Raw genomic sequence first — 12,181 nt, forward strand, 5'->3', positions numbered from 1 at the left:
GAAAACCAGATTTCCTAACAAAAATCATTACGCACCACCATTTTGGATGCTCTTGAGAAAAGACAAGAGCAAGATCGACTGCATGCTTGATTTGTTCATAAGAAATTAAGGAAATACGAACTCTGGCTGTTGAGCTTTTGTCATGGATACTCTACGGGAAAATAAAATTCAAATCTAAAATTTCAATTCCTTAGATTTGATAATGATTACTAAAAATATTGGAAATCTGGAATTATCAAGCGTACATCTAACCATTTGAATCATGACCTTGGCAGAGCTTCCGGATGCACCAGTCCCGCTATGAACTTTGATGTTTCTTTGTTTCTAGCTCCATAGACAATTGAGCACCATGCAGCAAGTCCTAGAAGCACATAACGAAAATATTACTTGCGGAGATTTTCTTACCTTCATCCAATGAAATTCAGTTTGTCAATCGCCTCCATGTCTGCAAATTCCATACATCTGCAACAATGATTTCCAAATTGCACATGAAAGGGTTCAGATTATTGATCAATCATTAAATAAAACGTAAGCACTAAACAGAATACACAAAGTCAATACCATTTTAGACACAAGGCTGAAATCGTCTGAACCTGACTGGCACTGGTAGATTGTCCACAAGAAAGTAATAGCAATTATTGATGCTCTCCCCAATAAAGTAAAACCATGATCGTCGCCAACGTGGGTTTATGTACAGAACTGAACCTATTGTCAACAAGACCATGATGTACGCCACTGAAAATGTCACAATGAAAGCCTCCATATCAATAACGCCATTTTCTTCTTTTTTATGAGTCTGAGACCTTGGTAGTAGTGATGGCGGTATTGCTCCAGTACAATTTTTGGCGAGTGGTGGTCCACAAAGCAACGGATTTCCCTCATAGCAAAACTTGTTGAATGTTGAGAATTGTGCAACCATCTCTGGCGTTTTGCCAGATAAGTTATTGTGGGCTACACTAAAAGCAGATAGGAAGTTTAAGTCGAGAAGCTGACGAGGAATTTCCCCGTTCAAGTTGTTGTAGGAAAGATCCAGGCTTTCAATTTCCTTTAAGTTTGAAAATGTTGGTGGTATTGGACCTGTTAAACTATTATGTGATAGATTCAACACCTGGATGTTGCTGAGGTTTCCGAGCTCAACAGGAATCTCTCCTGTCAAATTATTACAGGAGAGATCGATACCGGAGATGTACTGGAGGATTATTCCCTTGAATGAATAGGATATGCTCTTTGTTGTAAACTCTACAGATTTATTCATAGACTGGTCTTCATTTATGGTAACAGAAAATTCTGTGGAAAGCTCTAAAGATATTTCCCTTTCCCTCTGCCACTTGCTAATAGGTTCTAGGCGACGAAGAATATGACCGAACAGATGATTATGAGAAAGATCTATCAATGATTTCCTGCTCTCACGGACTAGAAAATTGCCAGGAAGATTTAAAGATCTTTCCCTTTCCCTCTGCCACTTGCTAATAGGTTGTAGGCAAGGAAGAATATGACCGAACAGATGATTATGAGAAAGATCAATCAAGCTTAATTTCTCTAGTTTGCATAGTTGGCTCGGGATTTTACCTTCTAGATTATTATAACCTAATAGAAGAAAGCTCAACTCTAACAAAGAACCAATTGACTCGGGAATGCTACCTCTAAAATAATTATGACTAAGATCTAATATATTCAGTGACAGGCAACCATCGAGTGCACCAATCAGTGATCCTTCTAGTTTATTTTTTGATAAATAAACTTCTATCATCCCCCTTGAAGAACAAAAGTTGGATGGTAGACTTCCAAAAAGATTGTTCTCTGAAAGGTCTAAATATATAAGAGACATATATCTTATCCATCTCGGTATCTTACCAGATAAATTATTGAGACTGACATCCAATGCTTGCAAACTAGAACCATTAGACAAGCTATTTGGAAGAATCCCAGTTAACTGATTCCCTCTTAATATCAGCTCTGTCAAGTATGCTAAGTTGAAATTTCTCCAGAAAAGCTGGCCTTTCAAATGATTATTTGAAAGCATGAGAACCACTAATGATAAACAGCCTTCCACCAACTGCTCGGGTATGTTGCCTGACAAGCCATTGTTGGACAAATCTAAGACTTTCAAGAGGCTCATATTACTGATCGAAGAGGGAATGCTACCACTGAAATCATTTATGGATAGGTTCAAAAACCGTAACCCCGGGAAACATGCTCCAATTTCGGTGGGAATTTGATTGTGAATGTGATTTCTCGAGATATCCAAACGTGACAGCCTCACAAGGGAATGATTTGCTAATTGCAAAGATCCAGAAAGAGAATTGTTGACCAAATAAAGCTGTTCAAGTTTTGTGTTGTTTTGTAACAACCAGCTCGGAAATTCTCCTGTCATTTTGATGTGTGAGAGATCAACAAATTGAAGGTCATGCTGATAGTAAAGGGATTTCGGAAATGTCCCACCGAATCCATTACATACCAAAGAAAGGCTCTGTAACTGGAACCTTGGAATCAAATTGTGTACCAGCTCTGTTGACTCGTGTATCTCATTATGGTCACCATTCAAAAGCTTGAGTTTTGAAAGGTTAAAAAAAGGGCCAAGTGAGATTGGGATTTGGAAGTGATTGTCTGAAAGTCTTAGATCTTGAATGGACGTGAGACTTACAATGGGACTCAAGGATATATTCCCAGTGAAGTTATTGAAAGAGATATCTAAAACTTGAAGGTTTGTCAAATTCGAGAAACACGAAGGCAAAGAACCATTGAGATTATTATAGATGATATCTAGTTCCTGGAGATGCTTTAACTCACAAAGGCCTGCAAATTATCCATGTTAAAAGAAATTTAGCATACAATAATGTGATGGAAACTATAGGATCGTACAGAGGGCGAGCAATATAGGATTAATGAAGGCTCTTCTTATATTCAAGGAATAGAAATCTGTTACTAAACTAGTCATATGGCTTTGCATTAAGGCAGTAATATAATGTGGTTGTTCGATTATTCGCATGTAATCAATTTTTTAATGATTTCATTATATTTAAAATTGGTTTTAAGAGATTTTTAATTGGTGCTTAGTTTTAATTTTTAACTTTTTTCTTGTTAATATGAAATTGGTTTTAAGAGATTTTTCCCTAAAACTAAAATAAAAAAGTAACGAAATTATATATATAATTTTCTTGATGCATTTAGAATGAAATTCTTATTACTTAAAGAGATGCTATTGCATCAATTGATTTTGTAATTTTATTAAGAAAGAAAATGCATAATTAACAAAATAATAAAGTTTAAAAATTACATAATCCAAATCCTATATTATCATAAACTTTTATCAACTTGGAGGACTTATTAATAAAGATTGAACTAGTGTAAGAGATGATTTTCTACATTATTATTATTTTTTACATTTTATCTAAAAATATCTAATATAAATTTTAAATAATTCAATTGGTTTATGTGATAACATAAACTAAATTCAAACTATTTATTTAAAACCTCTTCTCATATTTTTTTTTCTTTTTTCAACTTTAGCATGAATATTTTATTTTTTCTACGTTTTGTCTATACATAGGGCTAAAAAAACCCAGTTTACATGTTAAATCTTTTATTTTATTGGTTTAATGATAAGAGATATCCTCAAACTAGTTTGAACGTCGACTAAAATTAAGTTCTTTGCATATAATATATTAACTATTAAACAAAATATAAATTAAGTCCCCACACCATCACATCGGCTTGTGCATTTATATAAATTTAATACAAAATATGGGTTTAGGTTTAAATATATTGACTATTAAACAATTCATGTCTTTCCCAATGAATACACTTAGAATTGCATCCCTCTTTCATATATATATATGTCCCATATTTCACTACGAGTCGTATATTTAAAAAAAAAAAAAAAAAACTAGATGTGCAAGCTATTTTAATATGTTTTTTTACATAAAAAATTCAAATGTAAATCAAAAGGCTTATGCAAGTATCTAATTAAATAAATCGATAATCATCCATGTAAATAAATGAAAAACAATAGTTAACAATAGCTACAAGAAAAACTTGAAAAATTACAAGATAGATGTAGATCAAGATATTTGATCTTGTAAAATAAAATATTTACCCAGTTGTATTTAGTGAATTTATTTATTAAAATAAATAAAAATATAATAGAAATAAAAACACATATGAAACCGATTGATTAAAATAAAAATAAAAATATTTTTTAAAATAATATAGAACGATAAAAATGAAAAGGAAAATGAGCAAGAAAAAAGAATGTTGAACCGTATTAAATTTAAAACTTATGACCTGGGTCATTAGTTTGGAAGCACTATAAATGAAGCTCAATACCTGACAAATCAGAAGCTAAAGGATGAAACTGAGAAAAAAATCAATTATATAAAGGGATCAAAATAAAAAAAAAATTGTAATTAAAAAAATAAGGGTGAAAATCAAAATAAAAAATAATCTAAAGGGCAAGCAAAAATTTTCAATTTGAGTATTAAATTGAAAAGAAAAATAACTTTCACAAATGAAAATAATGAGGGTCAAATTGAAAAAAAAAAAATAGCATAAACCTTGATTGAAATTAAAAACTAATAAAATTTTAACAAAAAAACTAAGGAAAAAATAGAAATTAAAGAATAAAGTTCGAATTAAAAACAAAATATTTGATAAATTGTAATTGAAGGAGTAAATTGAAAACAAACAAAACTTTTATAAAAGAATAAATAATGAAAATAATAAATCAAAAGAATAAGCATTATTTTCCATTGATATGAAAAAAAAAAATATTATCCTTGTTCATATATTTATCTAAAGAAAAAAAATCCATATCCTTATTATTTTAATAATAAACTATTAAAGATTCCTAATTCCATGTATTAAATATTGTTTTCTTATATACATGTTTAGTTCTTCTATTAGCTTGACAAAAATGCTACGAGTCCAAGATTAACTTAATTTATTCCTATTGTTTGAGTAAATTTGAGTTTAAGAAAATAAGTTATTCATATTAATAAAGTAAAAACATAGAGTAAAAGATTATTATAATTGATAAAGAATTTGTTGTTAGAAAAAGGCAAGCATGCTATTCTAGAAAAAAACATGTGAAAGATGATTACGAGATAATTATGTAATTCCTTGCTTCTTTTATAATTAATTAAAGTAGGTGTTTTATATGAAAGCACAACAAAACCAAATAAATTTTAGAAGTATACATATCCTTATTATTCTAATAATAAAGTATTAAGAATATTTTAGAAAACAGATGATAGTTGTGTGTGGAAGTGTGTTACTAGTAGTAATTACTAAAAGGGACTTTAATTATTTTCATGTATAATATCGGTTTTGATTATTTAATTCCAATTAACTAGGTAGTTTCGAGACTATATTCTAAAATTACAAACAAAAAATAAAATAAAATCATCTTATCACTTGTAAAAAACCACTAGCAATATATATATATATATATATATATAGAGAGAGAGAGAGAGAGAGAGACAGAGGAAGATATGGAGGCATGTAACCTTTCGTGTCTATTAGTCCGTTGTAGCTTAAATCAAGACTCTTCAATTTGTTAAGTCTAGGTGGTCCTTCATAACCTGCATAATATTTATAGCAAGCGGTTAGTAATTAATTTTTAAAAAAAATTAAATTACATTTCAAATCCTAAATATTCATTTTTGTCTTCATAAAATTTAATTAAGAAACAAGTCTTTGATTTAAAAACCATCTACATGATTATCACTCATTTCAAAATCGTTAATTATTTGAAGTATAGTTGTAAATTGAATAAAAAAAGAAATAGGTATCAAGATAAATAATTTTCATCATATAATTTAGGGTCTGTTTGAGAGTGTGTGTTATAAAGATTGCGTTTCAAAATATTTGTTTATTTTGAAACATATTAAAATATTTTTTTTATTTTTAAAATTTTATTTTTAAAGCAAAAAATTTCAAAAAATAACAAAATAAACAGTTCAACAATAACACCAAACAAGCCCGAAATCTAAAACAGTATTGTGATGGAGCTTGATTTAAATAAAGGTATATAGAGGTCTGGTATAATTAATATATTATTCACACACAACTATTTAATTAATAAATAAAATAGAGAATGTGCTTTTATGGTGGATCACCTTACAAAGTATTATTTATTTAAATAGTTTTCTTTTTATTATTTAATTATTTATTATTTATTTTAATATTTGGTATGTTAAAAATTGAAAATTCTTGATTCTTTTTATCTAGCAGAGAGAGATATGTCTTTCTAGGTTACGTAGATAAAACAATAATAATCATGATTGGTCTTTTTATGGTAGGAACATGACCTACCTATCCCTTCCTCTCTCATCTTATTTTTTTGAGATTAAAATATAATAAAAATAAAATTTAAACTGAAATAATCACAAAAAGAAACCAAATATACTTAATCTGAAACTTGAAATATTAAACTTAAGATGGATGTTGGGCACTAAGTTAAATCTAGGGTACTTAATTAATTGATACCTGTTAAGGCTACTAAATCTTGGATCTCATTGGCGTACAGCGACAACACCTCCAAGTTGCTCAATGAATCAAATTCTGAGTTAAGGAAATAATACAAGAGAGAAGAGTTAATACAAAACTCTTAGGCCTTTAATTCTCGAATTAAAACTTATAGGGATCAATTCGTAACTTCATATCAAAGAATAGAACATGTGCGTGTCTAACATTTCCACTCTTTTTCAATTGGTTGTGATGATGTGTTTGAGTAGGTCTAAATACCTTTCATGTTTATTGATCCTTGCAATTGATTTCCATCAAGATATAGATTTTTGAGAGATGAAAGCCCTTTGAGGGATGATAAGATGTTATTGTTGAAGTTATTAAAGCCTAAATCAAGAGACTCCAATTTGTTAAGCCTTAATGGTCCTTCAGAGCCTGCATGATATTTATAGCAAGCGGTTAGTGATTAATTTTAAAAAAATCAATTACATTTCAAATCCTAAATATTCATTTTTGTCTTCAAAGAATAAGTTAATTGAAAGACAAATCTTTGATTTGAAAACCAACTACATGATTATCACTAACGTCAAAATCGTTAATTATTTGAAATATTGAGAAAATAATTATAGGTTAATCCAATGGTTTGGTATCAAACTAAATTTAACAATTATGATTCATCACCTAATTAGAACCTGTTTGAAAGTAATAATAGAAATTATATTTTAAAGTGTTTGTTGTTTTGAAATATATTAAAATAATATTTTTTATTTTAAAATTTATTTTTTGATATAAGCACATTAAAATAATTAAAACAAAAAAAAATAAAAACAATAGAGAAACGATGGTCAACTACAATACCAAATAAGCTCGTAGTGCCTATTTGGCATTGAGATTTAATAAGTTTTTCATCAAAATTTAATTATTGGTTTATGCCTTCAAAATTAATTTTTTATATTATTTTTAAATTGTTTTGATGTGTTGATATCAAAAATAAATTTTAAAAAATAAAAAAATAATTTTTTTATACATTTCAAAATAAAAAAAAAAAACATTTACTGTACTTTCAGACTTCCAGTTGGTTAATTTATCAACCACTCGGAGTTAATATATTTATAGGATTACAACATGAACCTACCTATCCCTTCCTCTCTCGTATTATTTTTTTGAGATTAAAATATAATAAAAATAAAATTTAAACTGAAATAAGCACAAAAGAGACCAAAGTATAACTTAATCTGAAACTTGAAATATTAAACTATAAAGATGGATATTGGGCACTAAAAGTTAAATCTAGGGTACTTAATTAATTTAATACCTGTTAAGGCTACCAAATCTTGGATTTTATTGGCTAACAGCGACAGCACCTCCAAGTTGCTCAATGAATCAAATTCTGAGTTAAAGGAAATAATACAAGAGAGAAGAGTTAATACAAAAACTCTTAGGCCTTTAATTCTCGAATTAAAACTTATAAGGGATCAATTCGTAAACTTCATATCAAAGAATAGAACATGTGCGTGTCTAACATTTCCACTCTTTTTCAATTGGTTGTGATGATGTGTTTTGAGTAGGCTAAATACCTTTCATGTTTAATTGATCCTGCAATTGATTTCCATCAAGATATAGATTTTTGAGAGATGAAAGCCCTTTGAGGGATGATAAGATGTTATTGTTGAAGTTATTAAAGCTAAATCAGAGAACTCCAAATTTGTTAAGCCTTAATGGTCCTTCAGAGCCTGCATGATATTTATAGCAAGCGGTTAGTGATTAATTTTAAAAAAAATCAATTACATTTCAAATCCTAAATATTCATTTTTTGTCTTCAAAGAATAAGTTAATTGAAAGAAAGACAAAATCTTTTTTGATTTGAAAAACCAACTACATGATTATCACTAACGTCAAAATCGTTAATTATTTTTGAAAATATTGAGAAAAATATTATAGGTTAATCCAATGGTTTGGTATCAAACTAAATTTAACAATTATGATTCATCACCTAATTAGAACCTTTTTGAAAGTATAATAGAAATTATATTTTAAAGTGTTTGTTGTTTTGAAATATATTAAAATAATATTTTTTATTTTAAAAATTTATTTTTGATATTAGCACATTAAAATAATTTAAAACAAAAAAAAGAAAAAACAATAGAGAAACGATGTTCAACTACAATACCAAAGAAGCTCGTAGTGCCTATTTGGCATTGAGATTTAATAAGTTTTTCATCAAAATTTAATTATTGGTTTATGCTTCAAATTAATTTTTTATATTATTTTAAATTGTTTTGAATGTGTTGATATCAAAAAATAAATTTTAAAAAATAAAAAATAATTTTTTATATACATTTCAAAATAAAAAAAAAAAAAAACATTATACTGTAACTTTCAGACTTCCAGTGGTTAATTTAATCAAACCACTCGGAGTTAATATATATTTATAGGATTACAAACATGACCTACCTATCCTTCCTCTCTCGTAATTTATTTTTTTGAAGATTAATAAAATATAATAAAAATAAAATTTAAAACTGAATAAGCACAAAAGAGACCAAATATACTTAATCTGAAACTTGAAATTATTTAAAACTTAAGATGGAATATTGGGCACTAAAGTTAAATCTAGGGTACTTAATTAATTTGATATACCTGTTAAGGCTACCAAATCTTGGATTTTATTGGTTAACAGCGACAGCACCTCCAAGTTGCTCAATGAATCAAATTCCTGAGTTAAGGAAATAATACAAGAGAGAAGAGTTAATATTAAAAAACTCTTAGGCCTTTAATTCTTCGAATTAAAACTTATATGGGATCAATTCATAATTTCCATGTCAAAGAATAAAACACGTGTGTCTAACATTCAAGTCCTTTTCAATTGGTTGTGATGATGTGTTTAACGTGTGTCTCTACATACTTTTAATGTTTATTGATCCATGCAACTGTTTTCAATCAAAGATATAGATGTTTAAGAGATGAAAGCCCTTTTTGAGGGAATGATAGGATCTATTGCTGAACGGTTATGTGAAGCCTAAATTAAAGATTCTCCAATTTGTTAAGCCATTGATAGTCCTTCAGAAGCCTGCATAATATTATATAGCAAAAGGCGGTTAATGATTAAACAGAATTTCAAAATACAATTACGTTCAAATCCTAAATATTCATTTTTGTCTTCAAATGCGCTAAATCAAGTTAATTGAAAGGACAAATCTTTTTGATTTGAAAATCAACTACATGATTACACTCACCTCCATAATCGTTATATTATTTGAAATATTGAGAAAAAACATTAAAATATAGTAGAAAAATATATTTTAAAGTATTTTTTGTTTTGAAAATATCAAAAATAATATATTTTTTTATTTTTTTAAAATTTATTTTTAATATTAGCTTCATTAAAATAATTCTAAAACAAAAAAATAGAGAAATATGAACACGCGGGTTCAAACCACAACACCAAATAAGCTCGTAGTGCCTTTTGGCAATTGGGAACGATTTAATATGTTTTTTCATCAAAATTATTATTAGTTTCATTAATGCTTCATACATTATTTTTATAATTATTTCTTAAATTGTTTTGATGTGTTGATATCAAAAACTAAATTTTAAAAAATAAAAAAATTATATATTTCAAAATAAAACAATAGCATTTACTGTATTGTCAGACTCCCAGTTGGTTAATTTTATCCAAAACCACCAGAGTTAATATTTTATTTTTGATAAGTAAACGAAGAGAATTATAATTATTTCAGCTACACATTCGATTTATCTTTTTAGAAATCCTGAATGTAGTAAAATTATCACACAACTAGAAACAGATGATGGACAGGAGAGCTCTTTTACAGAACCATGCACCCAAAGTCACCGGAGTTAATAGTTGAATGTAGAATGAATGGTTGAGAAATCAAGTCGGTACTGAGTAAAGGTTACAATGACAACCTCCTAATGCCGCTTGGAATCTCCCACTATATTAAATATATTGATTGAGACCAAGTGGCGTCCATTATTTTAAAAATCAAAGACAAAACACAAAAAAAGAGAGAAATAAAAGATTATCAAAGCAGCCCTTAATTAATTGATACATGTTAAGGTTACAAATCTCTTAGGATGTTATTTATAGGGCAGCCATAGCACCTCCAAGTTGCTCAATGAATCAAATTCGAGTTAAGGAAATAATACAAAGAGAAGAGTTAATATAAAATCAATTGGTTGTGATGATGTGTTTTTGTGTGTCTGTAAGTACCTTTCGTGTCTATTGATCCCTTGTAAAATTGTTGTCATCAAGATATAATTTGAGAGATAAAGCCCTTTTATGGATGTTAGATGCTATTGTTTAAATTTATTGCGATCCAAAGAAAGAACCTCTAATTTAGCAAGTCTTGATAGTCTTTCGAAACCTGCATGCATGTAAGATTTCTAGTTAGTTGTTAGGGTATAAAGCCAAAGAATTTATTTGATTAATTAAGAGAATAAATCGATTTCAGTTTATATATGTTTATTGTCGTGCTAAAATTACGAAAGATGAAGTCTTTAATGAAGAGGCAAACCTTCATTCGCAACAACAGCCCAGCTATGGCCATTTCCACTCAAGTCAAGAAATTGAGTTCTTGGAAGGGAAGAAATATGACGCATTTAAGGTGCCAATTCTCCCATTGACCTATCTCTTGTGAAGTTAAAGATTGGATTTCGGATTGACTTCGTCTTGTAGGTGGAATTGCTTGCAGGTAACTTGCTTTTCCAAGTCTGCAAAACAGAGGGCATCTGTTTCGCCCAAGAGAATAGCGGGGATGGAATGTCATTTGGGTGGTCACCAAATGGAAAGTTTTGATCTGCAAAAGAAGGCAATTCCGTTCTTCCTCCAAAGCACCTTGCGATAGAAGCATGGCATTAAATCATCCATGCAATCACACCACAGCTGCAGAGAGAACATGTTTAATACTCATTTGTACCCCTCTCTCTCTGCTTGAAATTATGTATGAATATTGTTAGGAGCCAAAGGCTCTTTATAGGGGAGAGACATGCATTGCCGTCCGCGGTGTTCATGAAAAACGGCGGCCATCTTTGTATCAAGTGGATCTTTCATGGAAGGTGACTCAGTCCATCAATTTGCCATGAAGTTTCAATATTTGTTTTTTGTTTTAGAAAAATGTAAAACTTCATTACACTTAAACCTAAAACTCGTTTAAACCTTAATGTTTCTTTTCTAAACCACTGTGAAGACAAGAAAGAAAGTAATTTTTGTCTCTTGCCACAAGAATCTACACAGGCAGTCATCAAACCTAACGATGGCCATCTATTAGGAAATTTTTTTCTTTTCTTTGTTTTTCATTGGCGGAGTCCGGCAAATCTTTCATTGTAAAGTTACATGCAGTTAAAAACTCAAGTGTACTTGTGACTCGATTAATCAGCGTAAAATCTAAGTTTAAATTAAAAAAAAAAAAAAACATATTTGAATTAATTCCTCCTTACTTGCCTGAATATAAACGCTTGCTTCATAATAACTCTCATGCATGTATTTAATACTCTGATTCCTATTAAAAAATCTTAAAATATTAATTGAGATTATATGAATAGTTTTATATGTTTCATCTATTACATTATATATTATTTAGAATTGTTGAGGTTTAGAACTGTCAATTTTGTTATTTTAAAAAAAATTTTACAGTGAACACCAAGAGGTTGACTACATCCCATTTTATCTAACAATTTTAAAAAATATTTTTAAAAA

General features: G+C 28.9%; 1 protein-coding gene across 1 annotated transcript; it reads right to left on the reverse strand.

Annotated features, from left to right (window-relative positions):
- Positions 1 to 167: 167 nt before the first annotated feature.
- On the reverse strand, positions 168 to 7,884 carry LOC118057847 (uncharacterized). Its single transcript, XM_035070558.2, has 6 exons — positions 7,781 to 7,884; positions 6,745 to 6,900; positions 6,487 to 6,561; positions 5,505 to 5,579; positions 562 to 2,796; positions 168 to 462 (listed from the first exon to the last, which is right to left on the reverse strand). Exons 2-5 carry the CDS (start codon positions 6,749 to 6,751, stop codon positions 566 to 568), a joined length of 2,388 nt encoding a protein of 795 aa, XP_034926449.1. The 5' UTR covers positions 6,752 to 6,900; positions 7,781 to 7,884; the 3' UTR covers positions 168 to 462; positions 562 to 565.
- Between the last annotated feature and the right edge of the window lie 4,297 nt (positions 7,885 to 12,181).

Source organism: Populus alba, chromosome 18 (assembly GCF_005239225.2).
Source record: "Populus alba chromosome 18, ASM523922v2, whole genome shotgun sequence".
In the NCBI taxonomy this organism is placed as follows: domain Eukaryota; kingdom Viridiplantae; phylum Streptophyta; class Magnoliopsida; order Malpighiales; family Salicaceae; genus Populus; species Populus alba.

Coding starts and splice junctions, on each gene's coding strand:
- LOC118057847 (XM_035070558.2), bottom strand. Junction 5,580..6,486: donor AGATTTAGTAGCCTTAACAG/GTATCAATTAAT, acceptor AATATTATGCAG/GTTATGAAGGACCACCTAGA. Junction 2,797..5,504: donor CGGACTAATAGACACGAAAG/GTTACATGCCTC, acceptor GATAATTTGCAG/GCCTTTGTGAGTTAAAGCAT.